This window comes from Mya arenaria, chromosome 14 (assembly GCF_026914265.1).
Source record: "Mya arenaria isolate MELC-2E11 chromosome 14, ASM2691426v1".
NCBI classification, from domain to species: domain Eukaryota; kingdom Metazoa; phylum Mollusca; class Bivalvia; order Myida; family Myidae; genus Mya; species Mya arenaria.
The window spans coordinates 60716981-60742994 of record NC_069135.1 but is presented as its reverse complement, the minus strand read 5'-3'; the positions used below and the strand labels follow the sequence as shown (position 1 = coordinate 60742994).

The 26014-nt window shown below is 33.6% G+C and overlaps 1 protein-coding gene across 8 annotated transcripts in view; it reads left to right on the top strand.

Annotated features, from left to right (window-relative positions):
• Positions 1-26014, top strand: part of LOC128217069 (membrane-associated guanylate kinase, WW and PDZ domain-containing protein 3-like) — a 99814-nt gene that overhangs the window by 25795 nt on the left and 48005 nt on the right. The window contains exons 1-2 of one of the 8 annotated variants that reach the window (XM_052923923.1): positions 2930-2944; positions 10158-11192. The exons of the other annotated variants lie outside the window; for them this stretch is intronic. Of the exons in view, the coding sequence (XP_052779883.1) occupies positions 10568-11192 (625 nt within the window). The 5' untranslated portion in view covers positions 2930-2944; positions 10158-10567. Of the gene's footprint in view, positions 1-2929; positions 2945-10157; positions 11193-26014 lie in introns of those variants that run through there. 8 annotated transcript variants of the gene reach the window in all.

Genomic DNA, 26014 nt, shown 5'->3' with positions numbered 1-26014 from the left:
CACTGCATGAAACTTGGCATAAAGTCTAAGGCATAAATCCACATAGAACCTTGGAATAAAAAAGATCAGAAGGAACAAGGTATAGTGGAAATGAGTTGGTATCATTCATATATCTATTGTTATTTACATGTTGACATTTTCACGATGATTGTTTTTGCGTTTTTATCATCAGTTTGGCTGCAATATTTGGCACAGATTCCAGTATGTACTGGAAAACGATTCTTATTCATGGTGGTTAGAGATTGCACTGTGATTTACAAAACTGATTAAATTTTTGTACTACATTTTGATGAAATTTGTGAAAAGTTAAAGATTCATTATAAAAAATATTTTTATATATGTTATTGTGTCACCTGTGCTGGTTGACATGATTCTTTAACTCGATTTTGATAAAATTTGTGAGTTATCAAAAGATTCATTTTGATTAGTATGAGTTTCATATCACCTGTAAAACATGGCTGACGTGGGTATTTCTCTGTTTGTCGTTGTCTCCATAATTGGTAACAACATCACATGTTTGTTTTCTATCCATAAGTTTTGAATGACACATTGTACAGTTAGTCACCAAACTTGGTATTCACATTGGTCTGGTCATTGGATGACCCACACTTATTTCCGGGTCAGTAGGTTAAAGTTCAAGGTCATTCTGACCTTTCACTAGAAAAATGATTGGCTCTCACGACAGGATGGGTGGACATATTTGATTCACTCAATACTAGTCCAATGTAAAAACAGTTACACATTTTGCAGTGAAATCGTCTAAATGGCTGACTTTTATTTTTGTCAATGTATTCAATGTGTTTCCATCAACATTTTGTGGAGCTAATTCAGTTTCTGTATTGTTAATTCTGTGGATTAGTCAGTATTTTATGGATATTTTTATAGAATTATTTCAGATTGTAAAACATAATGAAGTACTGTGTGTAGTGTGGGAAGGCGGTTTGGATAATTTTATAGAATTATTTCAGATTGTAATTGATGATGAAGTACTGTGTGTAGTGCAGGACTGAGGCTGAGATATTTTAATAACATAAGTTTTCATTGTTATTCATTTAAGGAAGTACTGTGTGAAACAGAGGAACAATATGTCGGCACATTTTTAATACAATTAAGACATTCCCTAAGGACTTTCTGTCTGTGTGATAAAAAGATGGTAACTGAGATAAGAAGCAGGCGATCATAATCATAACCTGGTGTCCTGCTGTCAGGATGCTGGGTCTGTTTTGCTGGTGCCTGTGACATTCATGTAAAAACTGACTGAAAATTACAGGGATAGATTAATTAATTTGATTTTGTGATTTCTTGGAATTTAATAATTAATGTCATGTGGTGGTATGTTGCTGAGTTTCAATAATGAAGCATCTATCGCTGTTGAGTATGTGTTGCTGCTGCTGGTGCTGCTGCTGCTGCTCCTGCAGCTTCTGCTTCTTCTGCTGCTGTCACCACTGCTAATGATGATAATGATGATGATGATGATGATGATGATGATGATGATGATGATGATGATGATGATGATGATGATGATGATGACGATGATGACGATGACAATGATGACGATGACAATGATGATGATAATTTGATTTTGTGATTTCTTGGAATTTAATAATTAATGTCATGTGGTGGTAAGTTGCTGAGTTTCAATAATGAAGAATCTATCACTGTTGAGTATGTGTTGCTGTTGCTGCTGCTGGTGCTGCTGCTGCTGCTGCTCCTGCAGCTTCTGCTTCTTCTGCTGCTGTCACCACTGCTAATGATGATAATGATGATGATGATGATAATGATGATGATGATGATGACGATGACAATGATGATGATAATGATGATGATGATGACAACAACAGCGACAACAGCAATAACGAGGAGGAGGCAAAAAGTGATTCTTTTTATGCCGCTGCTGATGGTGATGTTGATTATCATGAAATTGATGTTGATGTTGCTATTTTGCTGCTTATGATGATAGTATGGATTTTGTTGGTGATGATGCTGTTGGTTCTTCTTTTGTGTTGTTGATCATGATAATGTTGATAGCAGGTCTTCTAAAACTTTGGAACCTCAATCGGTCCGGACCCGGCGACGACCCCCCCCCCCCCCCCCCCCCCAAAAAAAAATCTCCCCCGGGTGAAATCAGAAATAGAGACAACTTACGTATATATATCAGTAGGGGGAAATGACCCTGTTAATTTAAGCTATGTACATGCTATGAAAAAACTAGATTTTTTTGCACTAAATGCTGACAGCCATTGATTCGGCTGAAATCGACTTAAAGCAAAATCTGAGCAAGCAAAATATATTCGCAAATATGTAATAAGCAGAGAATCATAGGAATTCCCCGTTTTCTTGCACCAATAGATCAGTTATAGATGAAAGTAAAACACATATCTCCCTGATGACGTGAAGGCCTGACACTGATTGATAACGAAAAATTACAAGTCAATATTTATATTTACCTCTGCGAGATGAGAGAGGGAAGGTTGTTGGGTGATTTGGAAAATGTAATTAATCAGGATGTTGTAACAGAGTTTGACTTACTGTGTGTAATTGTTAAGTGGGATATATATTTATTTGCCTTAACGTGATGATTTGAATTATGTGGATATTTTTTTTATACCAAAATTGTCCAACATTAAAATACTTATTAAGCAGTGCTGAATTTGTTTTAAGGGGCAGGATGTCGATTATTTTTATTGATTTTTTTTATTATTTTTATTTGATTTTTTTTTTTATTATTAATTTTTTCAAGAAAAAAGTATTTTGATCACAAGAATGTTGAATTGTGGTTTTGCTGTTACAAAAATGATTCAAAATCATGTGAATCATCTCCCATAGAGAGGTGCAGTTCAGTTAGATACAGTTTGGATTTGATGTATAATTCTTCGACACATGTGAACTGCATTGAAGTCATTGGAAGCCATCAAAATCTTATCTTCACCAGAAAATTGAAAATGTAGACAGTGAGAAATGATTGAAATAATTTGAAATGATAGCTACCTGGCATTTAGTGGGCATTCCGGCAGTGTTTATATGAGGTGTATTTGGGGAATTATATACGAATTGCGCATTGTATGAGAAAAGATAAAAACATGTCTGCGAAATAATCTCGTAGTAATTTTATTACGCATTTTATGGAGTTCAAATAAATACTGTTCTGTGGTTGTTATATATATAGAAACTTGTGAATCATACGTTAATTTTATTATTTATATATTGTGAGAAAAAGTTGGTTAAATGGATTTTAATATAGGTTATTGTTTATTTCAAGGTTTTCATGCAAATTAAATTTAAAGCTGCTGAATTCCCTCATATTGAACGTTTTGACATTTTTTATATTTTTTTTGTCTTGAAACGAGCCAATTTTTTGCGAAAAGCATGGAAACTAGTGATATAAGATTGCTGACAAAAAATCAGATGGCAGCTAAATTTCATAATTTTTATTACCGTTTGAAAATTGATGTTTTATGGTTAAAAGTGTTACAAACGCCTAAGAAAAATTATTTTTTTAGATTAAGCTTTTCATTTTTTTTTTAAATAAATAGAGGATATGTTTGTGTGTTTCAGTATATGATTGTAATAATTACTTCACTGAGTCACCACAAAAGATATATTTCACGATTGGCGGAGCAAGGAGTGAAAAATTAACTTTTTGTGTTTTCGATGTGAAATAATAATTATTACAATCGTACACTGAAACAAGCAATAATTATATTTTATTATATTATCGTACCATGAAACTTACAATTTTTCTTTTTATTATACGCCTGAAATTGGAGTTAAATCTTAGTTATTTAAATCTCATTTTTGAAAAATGTCAATTTGTATGCACACTTCAAATAAAATATATTGAATATGGTTCCAGACTTGTAATTTCAAAGTTGGCTTTCATAATGATATGTTGTTTTTCTTTCCTGCTGCAAGTTTAACCGTTATTCATAAAACTTTTATTTAAGGCCAAAAAAATAAAAATGTTGTGGATTCAGTGACATGCTGGAATATAACAGACTAGTCAGCTAGGTAGGCCGAGAAAACAATATTTTTTTAATGTGATTTTATTATTAACATATTTGTTTCAATTTTACTCATCCAAGCAACCATACAAAAAATAACAGGGTTGTTGCTCGAAAATAGGGTTGGGGCCTAGATTACAAATAGTCTCCAGGCGAAGTTCAGACCGAAGTTGCAAAACTGCAAATGTTCATTTCATTGTAACTTTGTTTCTAGTAATGTATCTAGTAATGTATTGATGATGAAATTTAATTAATTTTATGATGATTTGAAATTGTACATTTATTTTTGTTAATCAAACGGAATAAAGTATTTTTTTGTAATTTTTCTGAGTCTGAGTCTAGACATTGACTTAAGTATGTTTGTAATCACAGACCCTGAACCACAAAATTGATTTTGCAATGCCTTACTTTGCATTATGAAAACAGTAGACTGGAAAGACAGAAAAAATGCCCTTAGTATGTAAATTACAAATTTCTGCTCCCAGACAGATATATTTTACACAATGTGTGAGTCAGGATGGCTGCCGGATTTTATCATTGCAAAAGTTCCCGTTGAAAGACAAGCAGGGTCCTTGGGTTTTGAGGGAACAAAAAAAATCGCCTTGCGTTAACATGGCACATCTGGCTGGGAGAATATTGAGACGCTTTTTAACTTTCGTTAGAATTTTCTTATTGGTGCGTGCATATGAAGGTGCACTGTTTTCAGTGCATTTAATTATTGGGATTTATAATTATATTGTGAAAGTTAATTTTTATGGAAAAATTAATTACAGTGATGGTTGGGAGTACAATCTTGTGTGTTGAATACATTTATTAGACAATGCTGTGCTTGGGAGATGATTAAAATCGTTTGAACTAAATTTAAAAATGTAACTCTAAGAAATTTTATTTTTCTTAAACATTTTATTTAGTCAATGTGAGAGCTTCAGCAGGTTCCAATGCAAGTTTAAATATCAATAATTATGTGCTATGGTCATCGTATAAACAAAATCTAGTTTCTTTGCGAAAATATGGAATTTTGTCAGTTTTCATTAGTTCTTAATACAAGGGCGTTATTTTTCTAATCCAAGTGATGTAGTCATTGTCAGAACAGTTCCAATGCATATCCATTAATAAAAATTTATCTTGGTCATGGTTACTGATGTTTGTTGTAAAGATATGGAATTCGGTCAGTTTTTGTCAATTCTTATACAGATGGCATTCAGGGCAGTCAGGTGTATGTATGACATTTACAACTGATGCAGCTTTGACAGGCAAAAACTGAAATGACAGACTATTTTCTCTGAGGTCTGAAAGATGCCTTCATGTGACATTCTGTTGTTTTTCTCCTCTTTATGATGCAAATGTTGTGTACACTGGTTAAATTCTGTTGTGAGATGCAGGTTTAATTTTCGTAAACTTTCAATCTGAGTTTCTTTGGATTTTCAAGTTTGTAAGTTCTTTGTATTTATTTCCTTATTTCATTAACTCTACAAAGTCTTAGGATCGAGTCTTAGTTGTCAACAAATCATTTGTTTTCTGTCGTAAACAATAACACAATGCAAAAAATCCACAAATGACAAAAAACGATGTTTCTCAGATGTTTAAAAAATATACAAGGGCCAAAAAAATAATGTATGGTTAGGGTAACATCTTGTCTAAAAACAGGTCGAGTAGGTAGATTTTTATTATTATCATTATTATTATTATTTTATAAGTCTTTATGTTAAAATTGTATTGTCGTCATTTGGCATTGGCGTAATAGTAATCTTCTGTAATTAATAAGGCTGTATTATGCTTAAAGCCACATATAAAAACACACAATTTTTGCTTGTTTAGTTTTTATTATTAATGATAAGTTTTCTTTTTTATCCAACAGACTATAAAAACTGTAGGGGCGATGCCTATTTTGTAGCAAGGGTCGGGTAACCGCAACCAGAAGTTTTTGTTGTTTAGGCCTTGTAGGAAGTCTGCATAGACAAGTTTAGTAATAAACACCCTCTAGGTAACTTAGTGTTGTCAACAAATATTTTTTTTCTGACGTAAACAATCACACCAAAAATCCACAACTGACATAAAAAACGCAATTCAAGATGTTTCACAGATGTTAAAAAAAATGCTAGTTTTCAGTGACACATATTTTTTATTCAACAATATCAGCACTGTTCGTCAATAAAAAACAAACAGGTATGGGTTTTGGATAACACATTGCAAAAATTACAAAATTTGAGTTTGACAATGATTGATGACAGAATTGGGCTTGATTTTATCTCTCAGATATTTTTCTTCTGCTCAGGCAGACAACAATTGATTAATAGTTAGTTTGTTGTTGATGTTCTGACTGATAAATCAGTATAATGTAACCACTTCATGATTACCTCCCTTAGTAATTGTTCTGAGATTTTTCTACTGCTCATGCAGGCCACAATTGATTAAAAGTTAGTTTGTAGTCGATGTACAAACTGACTGTTAAGTCAGTATAATGTAACCACTTCATGATTACCTCCCTTATTAATTGTTCTTAGATTTTTCCACTGCTCATGCAGACAACAGTTGATTAGTAGTTAGTTTGATGTTGATGTACTGGCTGATATATCAGTATAATGTAACCACTTCACGATTACCTCCCTTAGTAATTGTTCTTAGATTTTTCTACTGCTCATACAGGCCACAGTTGATTAATAGTTTGTTTGGTGTTGCTGTACTGGCTGATATATCAGTATAATGTAACCACTTCACTATTGCCTCCCTTGGTAATTATTTTTCATTGCTGTCTGCTAGTGTTTTTTTGTTTTTTTCTTCCTTACACTTTCATTCTGTCATGATTTTTTTAAATAAAATTAGACCACCGAAACAATTGGGATGCAGGTATTTTGTGAGTTCAGAAAAGGCCTGAACAAATATTCAGTTATAGTGGCCTGGGTTCTTGGCAGTGATTATTATAATGATACTTACACTAAATGTGTCTTTGTGTAAATAATTTACAGAGAATGACATATGTTTGGGAAAATGATTTTTTCCTGTATTTATATTTTATTCAGATATTATAAACATTTAGACACGATTTTCTGAGATAAAAGCGTGGAATAAAATATCGTGTTTGCATTAGCGGGAGTCAAGAAAAACGAGCTCAGATATTGGAAGTAATTAAGTGGATAAGAAGTACATGCCGACTAGTTTTGGTTGAAGAAATTTGAACAATAGAAAACTGTGGTGTATTCTATTTTTTGTAAACTAGTAAAGTCTTCAAAATCCATTATAAAGGAAGTCAAAACTTATACTTTTTGCATAAATATATCATTTTATCACAAGGTTAATACAGCCATTCGGTATTTTCTATAATTCCCCCCCCCCAAAAAACAAAACAAAAACAACACAAACAACAACAACAACAACAACAAAAATAGATATATTTATTTTTATTATAAATAAAATAATATTTAATAAGTAAAATCAATGATGAAATTAAATCTTCATTTTTTTTGTGTGTCCAATGTGTCTTAATAGTATGATAAAAAAGAAATAATCTTACATTAATTAGGTGACAGCCAAAGACTCTCTTTATAACTTTCCTAAACTTGTTTCAGAAAGTTTTGTATTGAATGGCAACTACTGTAAATTCCAAAACATCTTTACATTTTAAATTCATTTGCTATCAAAAAAGCAGTGACCACTCAGGTTAAGTTGAAATTCAACAAAACTTTCAAAGAGGGAAGAAAACATATTGAACTTTAAAATATTCTGAGAGGATAATTGAAATTTAATTAGAGGTCAGACTTTACAGATTTTTGAAATCCTTTATGAATTTTACAATGGAGGCTCATCATTTCATGTCTGTGGGGCCCTGCAAAGAGTTTTGGGGACAATTAGCTAGAGCCAGGTGCCCCCACTTGAGCCAGGTGACTGCTTGGGGCTTAAGTGCTATAAGGGTGTAACTGTTGTTTGTTTTCTTGTAGAATTTACAGTGTTTTTCCTGTGAGGCTGAAGCTGGGTCCTCAGACAATGGGTGGATATGAAAAGTCTAATTTTAAAGGCATTTTTGGACCATTAAATGTTTGAATATTTATCATGTATTTTACTGTTGTCTGCTAAAATAATTCTTTGATGCTGGAAGGAGTTAGTTTTGGACTGAGGGTGTCTGGTTTTGCCCTGGTTATACATTTTACCAGCAAACAACAAAGGGAAATAATTCTTTTGGAGGTAGTTTTGGACAATACATTTTGTCAAATAAGCTATATATTGGAGATAAATTTCGGTTCCTGAACATTCAGTTGGAATTACTAAACTCCAGAAAAATCACTTTTGTGTTAGATTTAACAATTTGTTGGATATTGTGCAGGGTTTTAGCCAGGTTTTGAAAAGGACAGGGTTGCCTACAGAAAAGGGACAGGGTTGCCTACAGAAAAGGGACAGGGTTGCCTACAGGAAAGGGACAGGGTGCTGAGGGACAAAGCACACATTATCAGGCAGTGAATAATTAAAGCATTGTGAATTTCATAAAAAAAAATGTGCGTATATAAATTTGAAGTAATATTGGGTTTCAACTATTTAATTAATATGTAAAGTTTATTTAAATTCATATTCATATTTGAAGTTTTAATAAAAAACAAAAGAGATGTTTGATAATCTTAAGCATTTAATTCTTTGAAGGCAAGAGGGTGCACATTCTGGTCTCAATGAGGGCAGAAGGGTGCTTTCAACAATGGACAGGGTGGAACGCCCTCCCATAACCCTCAAGCTAAAACCTAAATTGTAATACAGAAACGAACCCAGTGGATATAATATTAGTTATTTATAGCACATTTATGGGAAAAAAAACAATATCAGATTGCGACATGTATTTATGTCTGAGTAATAAATTTCAGTTTCATTTGGCAGAAAGGTTCTAACAGATTGCAAATAATTGTTCTTGGGCTAACTGATAAGCCCTCGTGGAACTTTATCTCAGGTTTCAGAGCTTCTGTACCGAGGTCCAATTAGTTTTGACAGGACAAAAGCAGTTAAAGGTCGGAAATATATCAGTCAGAAAGTTATTGTACTTTGGATGGATATGTGGCTACTGATTGGTGCTGAACGGTGGAGATATATGAAATTATTTATTGTTTTGGAGTTAAATTTGTGTTTAGTGCGGTTAAGCATTTTTTTTTTGGCTCAGAGATATTTTCACATATCATGATTGTGTTGTTGCTTTCTTGCACAGAAAACAATATTTTTGATGTTGTTCGTGAATAATTATTCAAAGTTCTTTATAAAAAAAAATTGTTTTCATTCCTAATATTGGTATTGAATATTGGAAAGCTGATAATGGAATATTGTAATTGGTGGCCTGCTGTTATTGGACCCCTTTGTTCGTTTTTTTTTGGTTGGTGATTTTCGACTTTTTTGTGATGAAAATTGTCTGGTAGCTATTGTCATCGCTCCATACTAGTTAATCCAATTGGCGATATTGATTTCTTTATTTAGAGGTCAGAATATTAATAGACTTCCATCATTATATTATTCGGTAGTTACTTGGAAAAACTAAATTATTTGAAATACTACAGATTGAATCTTGATATTCCCCTGATCTGCAGAACTGACGAGTGGGAATGACTATTCAGTGACTTAAGATTTAAATGCCCATTTCTTACCATCATTATATCTTCTTCAGTAGTATTTGGAACTATTAAAAACCTAGGGATTGATATGTGGAATTTGTATATATAGAGATTTATCAGTGAAATGAAAACTATATTTTTGAAACAGTGAAATAACATTTTGATATTTTTCACTGTTTTGATATTATGATTAAGCCCGCTCTCATTTTTAAATCAAATGTATATCCTTTTTAAGCATATAATAAAAAAAGAAGAAAGTGTTTCAGTGTAAGATAGCAATATATTTTACCTCATGAACACCAAAAGTGAATATTTCACTTGTTAAATATAGCTTTTGGTGCTCACTCAGTGAAATATATTACGATCTTACACTGAAATAGACAATAATCCTCTATATCATTATTTTCTTCAGTAGTGGAACTTGGAACTATTTAAATCCTAGGGATTAAACTTAATTAAACTGCTCATATACAGAATTGACTATTTGAATTGACTAATATCCGGAAACAGCAAATTATATTTACTTGGAACTACTTAAAACCTAGGGATTGTGTATAATATATAAACTGCTGATTTGCAGGGATAGCTTGATATCCAAGAGACAAAAATTTAAATTGACTTGGAAATATTTATACCTGGGGATTGAGAATATAAACCTGCTGATATGCAGAATTGACTATCGTGGGATTGACTAACCAGAGACAATGATTATAATGCCAAGAGTTCTTACATCACCGGGTGTGAAGCACTAATATCAGGCAAATTGGTTGAGTTATTTTGTTGTAAATTATGCATAAGATTCAGGGAACAAGCAATAATTTCTCTTTGGATAGTATTGGACAAGGGTTTGACTCTGTTGGTAACATCAATCGGGCAATTAATGATAGTGTTTGCTCTCTCAGCGTGGAGTTAATTATGACAGTGCGAGGATCAAAATTGGATTTAGAGGAAACATGTTAAGTGGATGTGTAAAACACAACAGTGGTTAGGATGGTTCTGATCCAGGGTGGTGGAACTCTGCTTTCTCAGTGTAAAAACACCTTGTGGATGATTGTGGAAGCGGAGGAAGGCTCGTCAAAAAGCTCTTCCCCGTCACAGACTCCTGACCGGGAGTCGGATACGGGGGGATTCAGTGATTCCCAGGGCTCGGGAAATGTGAGCCCTACTGTTGCAGACATGGAGCGGGCTAAAGGTCACATGAAGTCTGCCATGGAGAATGAGGAAATTGAAAGTGAAGTGTGTCAGCATTGTTTACCATCAGGAACGGGGATTATAAGTTCAGAAATCGGAATTACTAAGCCTCTACCCCCTCCAAAACGGTCGGGAAGTGATATATTCATTTATGATGTCTTTGATAGTAATTTGGATAAAATAAAGGAGGGCAGTGATTCTGACAATGAAAGGGATGTGGAAAATATAACTGTGTTTGAGATAGGTGGAGAAGAAGGGTCAGCTTTTGTCCCTATTAAAGGGCCGCTAGATGATGTCGATCTCCTTCAAGGGGCGGACATTATTCCGCCGCCCATGGAGCCCCTGAGCCCCAGGAGCATGTGCAAAGCCCGTGGAAGTGAATCAAAGATTTGTAAATGTAAAATAGTCTTCAAGAAAGACAAAGGTAAGATATTGGCTGTGTTCTTCTTAGGCTAAAAATAAATGTATATATTTTCCACTACCCAGGGCCAAAACAAATAATTGCTTGGTTAGGGTTACATTCTTTTCAAAAACAGGCAGTGGTTGTGGGCTTGTTATTTTTTTTTATTTTTTTTTATTAATTATCATCACTTGAGAATGGTGTGGAAGTTATAAATCTTCTGAATAAAACTTTGAAATGTTTTTAACTATATTTTAAAATGCACATATAAAAATAAATAAAAAAGATATACATATATATAAAAAAAAATAAAAACCTATATATAAAAAAATAAAAACCTATATATGTATATCTTTTTATTTTTTTTATATTTTATATATATATATATATATATATATATATATATATATATATATATATATATATATATGTATATCTTTTTTATTTTTTTTATATTTTTTTTTTACTAACTGACTATAAAACGTATGGTCAGTGTCTTTTTCATAGTTATGGTCTGGTAACCTGAACCAAATGTATTTTCGAAGGCCCTATTTAAAACATTTGGTGAACGTTTTCATTGGAATCCTATCTCGGGTTAAAAAACAGCACTGTTGTTTATTTTGAGAGGCCATGTGGGACACGGGCCCTGTGGGTACTCAAACCCAGGGTCTCTTGGGTGAGAGATTGACATCTTATCAGCATTAAATGACTGGATTGTGCCTGTTTGTCAGTATAAAAAAGGTATATACTGTTTGTCAATATAAAAAAGGTATATACTGTTTGTCAATATAAAAAAGGTATATACTGTTTGTCAATATAAAAAAGGTATACTGTGAAATCATTAATGTTCGTGGGGCATTAATGTTCGTGGTTTTCGTGGGTTGGGTGATCCACGAATTCAAGATCCCACGAAATATAAACCATTTATTCACTTTTTCAATTGCCTTGTTATGTACATGTATACTCTAGTATATTCTTTACAGAGGTCGCAGTATAGTGTTAAAACCTGTCTCACTGTATTATAACTTACGATCATTATTCTGTTAATATATTATGACTGCCTTTAACAAATAATGAACCAAATCAATTCAATTAAATGTGTTTTATGCAGGAAATGACAGTTATAAGCACGTGTTTAAACGTGTGCTGTTAATGAAAATCTCCAAGTTTACAAGATGTGCGTGATGAGTGTTCATACTCGATTTTTTTTATTTAATAAAATAATTAATCGATTACTAGTATATTGAAGGTTACTAAGCACCGAACGTGACAATAAACGCACCTTTTCGGTGTTTTCACAGTTTGCAAAATTCTAAATTGGCATTCAATGGCTTCCCCTATCTGTATTTATGATCAGGGTACATCTTCTTTTATTACCTTTATTTCCAATTAAATCGATAAGTGACATGGGTATATGCACTAATTGGCATGTCGTACCTTATTAGCGAGTGTCATAAACCGAGTGACGTAGAAGACGGAAATCACGGGCCAGCGCGTGGATATTATGCAGACGATCTAGGACGATCGCATCTTCGATTTTTTTTTTTTCAAAAATGAAAATCCACGAATTCAAGTACCCACGAAATTGTTTTTTTTCGGCAAACCACGAAATTTCATGCCCACGAACATTAATGATTTCACAGTATATGGTAAAGATAAATATACAGAGAATACTATCAACTTAATGATAAATTATTAGGATCATGTACACATAAAACAATGCACATTTTGTTTTTTTATGTTTAGTGATGATAAGACTATCTATTCACTAGCAGAATTTAAAAAAATGGTTCTTTGGGAGGGCGTGCAAGCCCAAAGTCACACCATAAGGTATGCCCCCCTCTTATTTCATTCCTGTATCCACCCTTGTTTGTGATAAAACAATTTCTTCAATAACCATGTTTGAATTCCATAACTGAAGGTTTATTTCGATATTGTTAATACATCACTTCTAGTGATCGACTTGGAATGTGACAGTTATAGAGTTGTTTTACTGCTAGGGTATTTTCTTTTGGTTTAAAAAAGGCACGATACCCAATGGCAGGAAATAAAAATGACATTGCTGTGATGGTTAATAAATTATTTGGAAAAGAACACTAAAGAAACATTCGTAGCAACACTAACATTTTCTTACTCTCATGGGTTTGTTCTTGGTTTTTGTCCCCAATATAACCTCAATCGAGGAAGTTGACTTTTCGTTTTCAAACTTTTTCCGCCAGGGGTGAATAAGTGAAAATTGATTGACTCTGCTCTGGAAATGACCTCAAAAATGCTGATCAGTGACCACAAGAATGCTGATGAAAAGGCTGGGGAATGGAGTGGACAGATGTGTGCTAATTCTGCCACTTTTCTGCCATGCATTTTTGATGAGAGTTCCACACTTTTACTGACAATGTATTTGGGGTTTATTGTTTTCTCTGCACTTATCCTAAATTCCATTGCTTTGTTGTTGAACACCTCCAATATAATGTATTAGGAATGCAGGGATTGAAAATAAGGCCAAAAAATAAATTGATTTGGTTAGGGTTACATCCTTTTCAAAAACAGGTAGGGTAGGTAGGCTTTTTATTAACCAGGTTTTCACATAGTGAAACCTGGTTATTTGAATGACGAACATTGTTGTTCGGGCGGGTGGCCGGGCGGCTGGGCGGCCAGGCGCCATCAACTCACCTATGAAACTGAATAACTTAAGTTACCTGGGTTGACATATCTTAACCCAACTTGTTTTTTTTATTAGGCTTTTTGACAAAAAAAGATTGTTTTTGTCATTATTTGAGAATTAAAATAAAGTAATTTTCTTAATAAAGGTTTTAAAATACGAATATAAACACTTAAATTTTTATTTTTTTAATTTCTTTTACTGACTATAAAATCGGCAGGGATGGCACCTATTTGTAGATAGGGACGGGTAACCCGAACCAAATGTATTATTTTTTAGGCCTTATCTTTATACATCTCCAATATAATGCTTTTGGAACATAGGAGTCAGAAATCACCATTAAACATATCCCAATAAATTTATTTTGGAGTGCATGAGTCTGAAATCATTGTTAAATATCTCCAATATAATGCTTTTCGAATGCAGGAGTCAGTAATAATTGATAAGGGAATTGTGAATATTGCAGAATAAAGAAACAATTATTAAGTTTTATCTCAAAAAATTTCTTCAACAAAGAACTGTGAGTTATTGTTATGGTCTTAATCAGAGTTTCCAACTTTCAGGATAAATCAGAAACAGAAGAAAGCACCTTGAAATGACTGTGCTGAGACTAGTTTGGTGAATGATATTTCATTGAAATTTAAGTATTTTCAGAGATAGTGAGCCAATGACTGTGTAAGGGTTAGTAATTCCCATAAATATCACTCAGGCAAAACTGTATCTGGAGTTATTGCCCTTGATTTACCGATAAATTTAGACAGGCATTGACATAGCTTCTAGCTAAGCAACATTTGTAATGCTTTTGCATTTACTCTGAAAACCCAAATGATACTATATAATAATTAATCTTAGCTTTGGGTTGGTGAGAATATGGGTCCTGGCTGGAGTTATCGTCCTTAATCTACTGACAAAAATGGACCAGTATTTATGATATCATCTAAGAGACTGTGGAAAAATAAAGTACTGGCCAGAAGAAGTTAGGCAGGTGATTTCCTGATAAAAAGCATATCAGTATTTAAAATGTAATCCAAGAGTCTGTGGGAAAATAAAGTTCTCACTTGAGTTAGTCAAAACACTTCTGGAAAATGAAGATATAGCTAGAGTTATAGTCCTTGATTTGCTAAGAAAAACTATCAATTATAAAGCAAAGTTACTGTGGGGGGAAAAAAGTACTGGCCTTAATTCTGGTCCTTGATCTGCTAAGAAAAACAGACCAGCATTTATAATGTTAGCTTAGAGACTGTGGGGGAAAATAATGTCAAGGCTGGAGTTATGGGCCTTGATCTTCTGAGAAAAACAGACCAGCATTTATAATGTTAGCCAAGAGACTGTGGGAAAATAAAGTCCAGGCTGGAGTTATTGTACTTGATCTGCTAAGAAAAAAACAGACCGGCATTTATAATGTTAGCGTAGAGACTGTGAGGGAAAATAAAGTACTTGGTGGAGTTATGGTCCTTGATTTACTGAGAAAAACAGACCAGCATTATGATTATAGCCAAAAGACTTTGGGGGAAATATAGTACTTACTAGAGTTATGGTCCTTGATTTGCTAAGAAAAACAGACCAGCATTTATTATGTAAGCCAAGAGACTGTGGGGGAAATAAAGTCAAGGCTGGAGTTATGGCCCTTGATCTTTGTAGGAAAAACTGTCCAGTATTTATAATGCTAGCCAAGAGACTGTGGGAAAATAAAGTTCTTCTGTTTCTCATTAGTCTGTCTGCTGTCCAGTTATTTACATTTCACATTGTTCAGCATTACAAGAGATCAGAGATCGGTCTTAGAAACTGACTCCTTTTTCTCTTTAGTGGAAACATGACCTATAATGGGATTTCCAGGTTTTGATAAATCATGTCTGGTGTTTTCTCTGATACTGGTCAAGGGTTTGAAGAAATGGTCTTAATTTTAGACAGTAATTGTGAATAAACAGTGCGTCTCAATCATTAATGTTGCTAAATGAATGTAAAGGCCCACAACATAGGTTAATGTAAGCATATTTATTTATTTTTAATTTTAATGCATTATCATGTTTAAAGCTGCACTCTTTCAAATATACCATTCTTACAACTTTTTTATCTTGGAAATAGCAAATTTTTGCACAAACATCTTCAAACAAATGATATAAGATTGCTGACAAAAAATCAGATCGTAGTTTTTCAGATTTCCATTCGAAAATTAATGCTTTATGGCTTAAACCGTTACTAAAGGTTTAAGAAAAATGCATAAAACATCAATTTTTGAGCTTAAACCTGAGATCTGATATTTAGTCAGCAGTCCTATATAACTTGTTTCCATGGATTTTCGCAAAAATTGGCTCGTTCAAAGAGAAAAAAAAGTTGTCAAAAATGTTAATCTGTGAGAGTGCAGCTTTAACTCATTTGATTTTAATAATCGAAACCAAAAAAGGCATATGATTAAGGTACAGACAAAAAAATATTAACGATATTTAGGCGTTTTTTTAACTGGAGAATTTGTGGCCATATTGTAGCTATTAATAAAAATAAAACAACATTTCTAACGGTTATTATTTTTCATCTTTACCTAATTGATATGCAGTTTGGGGAAATAATCATTTAACAGTCAAATGTGTTTAACATGAAAATGCATTAAAATTGAAAAAATAATAATTGTTTGCAGCAGTTTATATTGTGCGCCTTTAAGGAAAACCATATGTTATTTTCGCTAATTTTAAGACTGTTTTCAAAGATTTTTATTTCATATTTATTTTTGCTTTAAGTAATGATGGCCATTAAAATAACACACTGCATAGTTAGCGCATTGATTGTTTTCGTGTTCTTGAAATTACCATAAAGTATTATAATTACATCAGAATGGCAGCATATCTTCTTAGAAATCCTTTAGTCTTGATTTTATCAAAGAGAAATTTTGGCAGTGTGTTACCAACTAGGTAAAATAACAGTTTTCCTGTATCTTCAAATTAATTGATACACATCTTCTGAACATGATGATGAATATAAACAAAACTTCAACTAGCTCCTGAAATTCTTGTGTTTCATTAGTTGTTTGATGTTTCGGAATTAGTAATAAAAGTGTGGCTAAATCGATAAAGGGAAGTTACTCCAGCAATGTATTTTGACTCCAGGTAACAGTTGTCTTTCTTTGCTAAAAATACTGTATTTATTAAGTTTCCCCTTTATGATTACAATCAAGCTCTACAGGAAGGGAAAGTAACTCTGCAGAGAGTTAAAATGTTGACAGCAATTATTTGATTTAAGCATTGTCATAATTTAAATAAAAAAAAGATCGCTATTTTAATCAAAATGACATTTTTCCCTAATCAGAAAGGTCACTGAGCCCCATTCCTGAAATTATTAACCTGGAAAATTGTTGAATTTCAGTGTAAGATCGAAAACAAGGGAAAGTGCTTGTGGTTAAATATTTACATTCACACTTGATTTTCTGTTAAAAAATAAGTTGTTCATTTTGCATGAACTTGTCGACCTTTGTCACATGACCTCTGTAGAGTTTTGTAAGGAAGACCTGGGTCATTAATTTATAAAACACGATTTGAAAATTGCAATTTTGCAAATTTTCGAAGAAACGATTGGGACATCATGAATTTTGCAAAATGCAGCTGAGAGTTCATATGAGAGAGCCCTCAAATAAGGCTTCTAGATGCCTAATTTGTGCTATAAGGTGTCTGAAGCAGTTCCCAAACACTATTTGAGTGGTCACCAAGCTGCTTCTAGGGCAGCCCTCAAATCCCTTCTACAGCGGCTACCAAGCTTCTGATGGAAATGGTTTTAGAGTCTCAGATACCAGGTCAAACACATCCCTGATATATGTTCATGGATATTCAGCAATTGTTTATTTCACTGGCAAAAACATATTAAGAAACATGTTGAAAGTCCAGAATTATCCAGGGGAGACACTTTTTCATGGTACATACATTATTTGGAGCAGACTGTTCGTTAATGAGAATTTATATGTCCAATGTACAGTTCTTTATTTAACAAATGAGGGAAAGTGTTGGGATAATTTGCCGAAGGATTGATGTTTAAACTGCAAGGGAAGGAATGAAATCAAAATTTTAGAGACTTGTGTGATGTTTTATTTAGATTGAATACCGTAAATGTCCTACTATTCGCATAGGCCCTGATCTACTCGAAGGACATCCTCAATTTTCTAATTCTGCGACTTGAACAATGCTTACCTTTACCCAAAACATTAAAAAAGATGCAAGTTAGACATTGAGGTCATTGTTTATAGCAGATTATGCTCAGCCTGTTCATGGCAAGCATATAAATCCATGCCCTTTTGTATAAATTAGGTTACACACAACCAACATTTATATCCGGGCAAAAGTGAACTATGCTGTAGTGGATACTGATTGGTCAATCTCTGCCTTTTGACTCTTTCTTCCATCTAGGTGATGGTTTATTGTGACAAGCGAAATTATAATTGATATTTTATGACTCCATATATTAGTGATATTAAATTGAGTTTAGTGGTATTGAAAATGTTTGCTTAGTGGGAAAAAAGGTTCTTATGTAGCTCGCAAAGTTCTCAAAAAGACACCCTCCTGGCATATCTGATATATCAACAGTAGGGTCGGCATCAATTTTGTAGGTAGGGTGGGGTAACCCAAACCAGAATTATTTTTTTTTAAAGAGCTAATCAAGAAGTGTTGTAACAGTTTCCATGCTCTTGGCACTGAGTTTGAAACTTTCCCTGTGAACCCAGCACTACCTCATTACTTAATGTAAACAGACTGACTTGTTGGAGCAGGGAAAGTCTTCCTAGCCAGGCTGAGATTGATGCCAGATAAACACACTGGCAGGCATTATTTATACCAGGCCAGGTAAATAACGCTTTGGTTCTCATTCCATGCCATTTTGATATTGCGCCCTTCACAAAACATGGGAGAAAGAATGTGTGGAATTCACTGTTTTGAATTTATATTGACATTATTAGCTCATCTGTTTTTTCGAAATAAAAGTTGGGAGTATTGTGATATCCTTTGTGGTGTTGTTGTTCCCTGTGGTGGTGGTGTTGTTCGCTGTGGTGGTTTTGGTGTGCAAAAACATGATCCTTGGCTTTAACTCAAAATCTGTTCAAGATAGTTAATAGAATCGTAGAACACATGTTGCCAGAGACAATACACACATAAACAGAAAGGCCTGTAACTCTAGCTTTAATAGTTGCCCAGTTAAGCCCCTTGTTTTTCTGGAATAAAACAGCAGGGGATTCACTGCTATAGTACTATATAGATAAAATCAAGATGAGTTATAGCTGCTTATCTGTTTCATCATCATTCAGAAAAGTCATGCAATCGACCAAGATCTCTATTGCTTGACCGTACTGGTAGTCTCAGAAATGTTGTGCCATAAGCCAAGATTTTCTTTGCTTGGCCTAACTGTTATTCTCAGAAAAATGTGCCATTAACCAAGAATTCAATTCTCAGAAAAATTGTGCCATAAACCAAGATTTACTTTGCTTGGCTTCAATGATGTTCTCTGCAAGAGATGTGTAATAAATCAAAATCTCCTTTGATTGGCCTTTCTATTATAATCAGATAAAAAGATTGCAGTTCAGGTATCAGAAATAAACTCATGTATCTTCTTTGTTTAGTAAGGTGTTGAATTGACATTGGAAATAGATAGTTTGTGGATTTTACTTACTGAGATACTGTAAGTACTGAAGACATGCATTTTTATTATCACCTGTTGGTATAAACTCCTATCATAATTGTGTTGTCTGTTTATTTGAATGGAAAATTTCTTGAGCAAAAAATAAGTATGACTGAATCTTGCTTGGACTGGAGGAGTAAAGGGGTGGGACTGACTGTGAGCATTGACATCAACGCTTGTTGTGAGCATTGGCATCAACGTTTGCTGTGAGTGTTTGCGTCAAGGCTTGCTGCGAGTGTTGGCATCAAGGCTTGCTGCAAGTTTTGGCATCAAGGCTTGCTGTGATTGTTGGTATCAACGCTTGCTGTGTCAGCGTTGGCATGGAGGCTTGCTGCAAGCGTTGGCATCAAGGCTTGCTCTGAGCGTTGGCATCATCGCTTGTTGTTCTCTAGTACAATAAGTGTGATTTCAGTGATAATGGTGGTAAATGACTCTCGGGTATTTATTCACTGAAATGTTAGAAATTTCCATTGTTTAATGGGATGAATTGTATTGTGAATCGTAACAATTAGTTCAGACAGTATCAGCTTATGTGGAGTAAGGGGGAAGAGGCATTTATTTGCATAAAGGCAGAGTCTCATTAGGACAATTACCATGGTAAATAGCGAATACTGATTACACACACCCATCTTAGTTTGAATGTTTAAGACAAAAGGAAGTTAATTGAATAAGTTAGTAAAGTAAGTTTCAAATATTTAACACATGTGTATGGATTCATCTCCTTGTTCAGTTTAGTAGGATAATTTTGTAAGTTTTATTTGTTAACATTTTGACTTGTTTGATGTATCTTAATTTCTGTTAATGATGTTGTTTTGTACAGTAATTTGGGTCAGATAGTGGTATAGGTGTCCACCTCTTAACTGACTAGGTTGTGGGTTCAGTCCCAATCAGGGTGAGATTGCAGGTCTTGTGATAATTAGGTGTCCATCTGTCAACCGACTAGGTTGTGGGTTTGATCCCCACCAGGACGTAACTTTCTCATTGACCCTTAAAATGGACACCAGTACTAGTTTCAACACTGGAAACAGATTCGAGTCATTGATTCTATAAGCTATCAGCTTTTTCACTCTCAATCCAGTGTCAGCTTTTTCTTAGGTGATGACACAGTTTCTGAAGGATGTTTGAGATGCACTTGTAGCATCTTCATGTTGGAATATCACTCATTCACTAGTAAACTAGTTTTTTCATTTTCATTTGGCATTAGCTCTACCTAAGCTAGTGCGAAGTTATTATCAAGTTTTGAGATGCATGTTTGAGAGCTGGCAAACGTGTTTCTGTGCCAGAGAATAAATAAACCTTCATGTTGGCATATCTCAAAAAGTATGCATACAATGTACCTTAGTAAACTTATTACAAAGCAATTTTCATATTCAATTGTCATCAGTTCTAGCCGTTGTAGCAACTCAGTTTCTGTCAAGGTTGCCATGCATGTTCGAGAGTGCCAGTGCCAATGAACCTTCATGTTGGCATGGCACACATCCACTTACATAAGTACTCTTTTTATATTTAGCAATTTTCATTTTCAGTTGGCGTCATAAGTGACACAGTTACTGTCAAGGTTAAGAGATGGCAAACTGGTTCCTATGCCAGACAAATAATAAACTGTCATGTTGACATGATTGTACATCCACTAGTATGACTTTTTATCCAGCAATTCTCATGTTCAGTTGGCATCATTAGTTACACAGTTATTGTCAAGGTTTGGAGTTGGATTTGTGCCTGTGCCAGAGAATTAATAAACCTTTATGTTGCCATCTCTCAGCATAGTATTCATATGTTAATAAACTCAATATTACAGTCGAACCCCTTTGACTTGAATTTGCTTTGCTTGATTTCCTCGTTGGCTCAAAATGTTAAGGACTGATTTTCTTCAACTGAAGGAAACATTTTGGCTTCGACTGAATTTCCTGAGGCTCAAGGTAATTTGCTGGTCCTTGGGAGTTCAAGTCAGAAGGGTTTGACTGTACAAAGCAATTTTCATATTGAATTGTCATCAGTTCTAGCTGAGGTAGTGACACAGTTATTGTCAAGGTTTGGAGTTGGTACACTTGTACCTGTGCCAGACAATTAATAAACCTTCATGTTGGCAAAATTATCACACCTACATTTAATGAGGAGCCAGGATTTGTGAAAGCAGGTTCAGCTGCCTCTTCTAGGAATCTTTATAATTAAGACTCCAAAGGTTGTTTACCTTCCAATCATTTGAAGGAGGAGAGTTTGTCACAAGAGTTTATAATCAAGTCCAAATTTTGAAATTTTTAATGCATTCCAGTAGTCATAAACATAGCTATTCTGCCATGATGCTGTTTTAAGGCATAATATGGAATTTTGATCTGGCATTATGTGTTTCTATTTGAAATGAGCACAAATCGATTTCATGGTTCAGACAACAAGTAAAAATCAGAAAATCATATATTTTTTATCTATGGTTGAGAAAATATCTAGGGTCAGGGAGGTTGGGGGGAGGTAGGGAGACTACCTGGTAGTGTCAGTTTGCCCTTAACACAGGTATTTGTTTTGGGGTGTTGACTGTAATCTCTCTGTTAAATGAGTACAGATTTGGCATTTCATGACGAAGTTCAATCATTTTATGATAACATAATACACTGATATTAAGTATTAGAAGGCTTGTTTGATAATACAAACCAACTTTATATTAAGTATCCTTGGGCATGTTCAAAGAAAGTGCTAATCATTTGGAGAGAAATCATATGAAAGTCATTGGCTTTGGGATTAAAGACAAGAACAGTTAATAAAACGTTGATAGTACATATGTTCTGATTTCTGAAGGTAATGGTTTCGGATCTGCCTCCTGTAAATGATACACCTTATCATTTCTGCATGTCTCACTGCCAGATACTGTGTGCTGATAAGCAATCTGGCTGCTTATAAGCCAGTTAGGCTTTGTTTATCACCTGACTCACCTGTATACAGTAGCCCACTGGGGAGTTGATGTTTAACTCTTTGTAAACAAAGGGTTTTCATTGCCTTTTTGCAGGTGATTATTAATAAACCTGCTGGGGGTGGTGGGGTGGGGGACACACCTGTCAAATGTACAACACTTGTCTGTCAGTCTGAAAATCATGGTCTGATTTGTTGGAACTTTCAGTGATAGTGTTGTTTTTTTCAGTCCAAGTACAATATCCCTGGATCCAGATACCTGAATACAGAGTGTTTTCTCTCTCACCTTTTTGTAAATGGCACTAGTCCAGTTAGAATTGTGAAGAAAAAAAAGAAAATGCCTAAAACTGTGAATTTACCATAGTTTATTTCAAATAAAAGCAAAGCCCACTTTAAGATCCTGGTTAGATTCAAGATTTTCAAGAGAATAAGATTTTAACATGTCCATACCAGTTGACTTGATTTGTTTTTAGGACTGAATTTTGTGTCCAATTGTTATAAAAAAAGGTATACTTTTTAGGCTTGTGTATGGGGGCTAATTGACAAAAACACATATTGCGAGAATATAAGAAAGAGTGATCTACAATGGTTGAAAATCCAAGACTATTTGTTATGTTTGTATGTACTGCGACCCATGCATGGCTCTGAATCTTGCAAATGTCTAAGCCACAATCTTTCACCAACCTCATTGCCTGTACAAAATAATTTCTGAGGTTGTGTGTCAAATTCCCTTTAAAAATGAAAGCTTTTATGTAAAGTATGCATATATAATTGTACCTCATAAATAGTGATAAAACTATACAGATTTTGTTTATGTGAGTAAGGCAATTTTACATGGTTTATAATAAAAAAACTTTTGTCTGTAGACGGCCATTAATTTGGTTCAGATTTTCCAAGAAGGAACGTTGCATGTCAGACTATGTTTTATTAACTCCAGTTACAAAAGCTCATTACCCAACAAAATTCTGTCTGAAATGAGGCATTATAACTCCGCCATGCAGGTGCATGAGGGTTATTTTTTGTGAAATTATTTTGTGTTGTGAAATTTGCTTCACATTTTTTTTTTACAATTTTGGACGGTATCCATGTTTGTTTTCTAGTGTCTAGAATTTCAAATCATCTTTCTGCAATTCACAGCTTTTATTAAAAAGTAAGTCATATATATATATTCATTGTTTCTCATGAGCCTTTTATCTGTTACATGATATTTTCTGGTGAAATTTATATATGATATACCAAATAGTGTTCATCATATAATTAAAATATCTTTCCCAGAACTCAAAGTGAACATTAGCGGTATCATACTGTGATTTCCTCCAGTTTCATTTAAGGTCATCCATCCATCATTTATTAAAAATATTTTACTTGTTTTATTTTAAAGATACAATTTGTTATGTTTTAATATATTTTTTCAACAAGATCTTCTTTTTTTTTTACAGACATGTTGTTTAAGAAACAAATTATAAATTATTAAAATTGCTATATAATGTTAGTAAAATTTTGTTTATTACCACCCTTTTATACATACCGTATTATATCATGTATAGGACGCTAGCATAGATAGGACGCAGGCAAAAAAATAGTTGAGAAAACGGGTAAAACCCCTTAATATATAAGATAGGACGCAGCGGAAAAATGTCAAAATCCGAGCCGAAAAATTGAGGTTGGTCAAGTATTTATAACAAATATATTGAAGTAAAAAACAAACAAAAAATTGTATATAAGGCATATTTTGATAACTGTCTTGTGTATTTCGATAATTATCGTCGTATTTTGGTAATTTAGCGTACACAACAATGATATATGTCTTGACATTTTGAGAACATTTACGCATATTATAAGACTTATACAAATGCCGTAATAGTCCCGACTGACAGTCAACCGTTGCAACCGTTGCAATAGTCTCGACATGCTTTCTGCATGACAGTCAACCGTTGCAACCGTTGCAATCGAAACAAAACTGTGTATTGTCAAAACTGATGATTGTTTTGATAAGGCTTGTCGCTGTGCGGATTAAAGCATGTCGGCATAATTAAGTGTCAGTAATTAGCCTTGCCAGCGGAAGGCAACATCGGGTAAAGTGCGAACAAACAACCATACGGTATTACCATCACAATAGTTTGTTCTATTGATGTTTTTCTAATGACAGACAGCGGGTGTTTTTCACACCTTCGCACATTTGAAAAGATTTGATAGTGACAATAATGCTACTTTGCGTTATGCACAGTCCTTTATCAATTTTTTAAAACAGTTACATACAAAATGTTTTGTAAAATATCGAAACATTAAAATCATAAACAACGATTAATTGATATTTACCTCCTTTCCCGATTTCCGTTACCGTTATAACTCAATCCAGTTAAAGTGCTGACTCACATCGAGTTTTTGTGAGTAGCGTCCCTTTTATAAAAAAGTAAACACTCGTGTTTTTTTCAATTTATTTCTCAATAAATCATTTTAAAGTAAACATTCAATATATTTCTGCGTGAGTTAACTTGCGTGATTTTACCTATATCAGTTGTTCTTTTCGGTGACGCAGTACAGATACTTACTATTACCGCGTTCTTCCCCGGTCCGATATTTTCGACCTGAAATGGACTTGGAAAAAAACAGATGAAATTCTAATAGCATAGAAAGAACGCAGTCAATTTTTAAGACGAGAATTGGGGGTAAAAAAGTGCGTCCTATGCATGATATAATACGGTAATGTTAGTAAAATTGTGTTTATGAACTCCCTTTTATACATAATGTTAGTAAAATTGTGTTTATGAACTCCCTTTTATACATAATGTTAGTAATTTTCTTTATTTTATTTTTACCTCCCTTTAATACAAAATGTTAGTAAAATTTGTTTCTTACCTCCCTTTAATATATAATGTTAGTAAAATTTTGTTTATTGCCTCCCTTTGGTATATATTGTTAGTAAAATTTTGCTTATTACCTCCCTTTAATACATAATGTTAGTGAACTTTTGTTTATTACCTCCCTTTAAGATATCATATGATAGTAGCATCATTATAGTGTTATTAAAAATGTAATCCATGCAAAAATTATATCATAAATCAATATAAATTAAACATAGAAGTAATTATGAGGTTATTATATAAAATGTATTAACACATATTTGCATCCTAAAGATCAATCGCGTATCTGTATGATAAAGAAAAAATAATTCGATGGTTTTACCTTTATGCACTAACACATCTCTGCATCCCAATGCTGGATGGCTTACCTTAAATGTATCAGGGTACATGTGGGTTTCATTTGTATGCCGATTGTCAAGGTCACTGTTAAAAAGAAGCATTCAGGTTTATTAGGATCAGAGATTGAAAAAATATATGTGAAATGTGAACAGAGTGCTGGTAACAAGGATAAAAGCTCCTCACAAGGTCAAATAAGAGCTCCGTTTTTAACAGATAAATGTGATTCAAAATGCTGTTTTGCTGAAAATGGTTAGTAATGCTATTAAGAATAATGAATGAATTTCTGGTAGAAATCATGAAATTGTGTTTTAACGAGTAATATCTGCCAGTTGCCTTTTGGTTTTTATTTAGAATTTAAGGTGAAATAAATCAATTGTAACAAAGTTAAAAAAAAATGATGCTAATGAAAATGTGTGAATAAATCTATTTAAGTA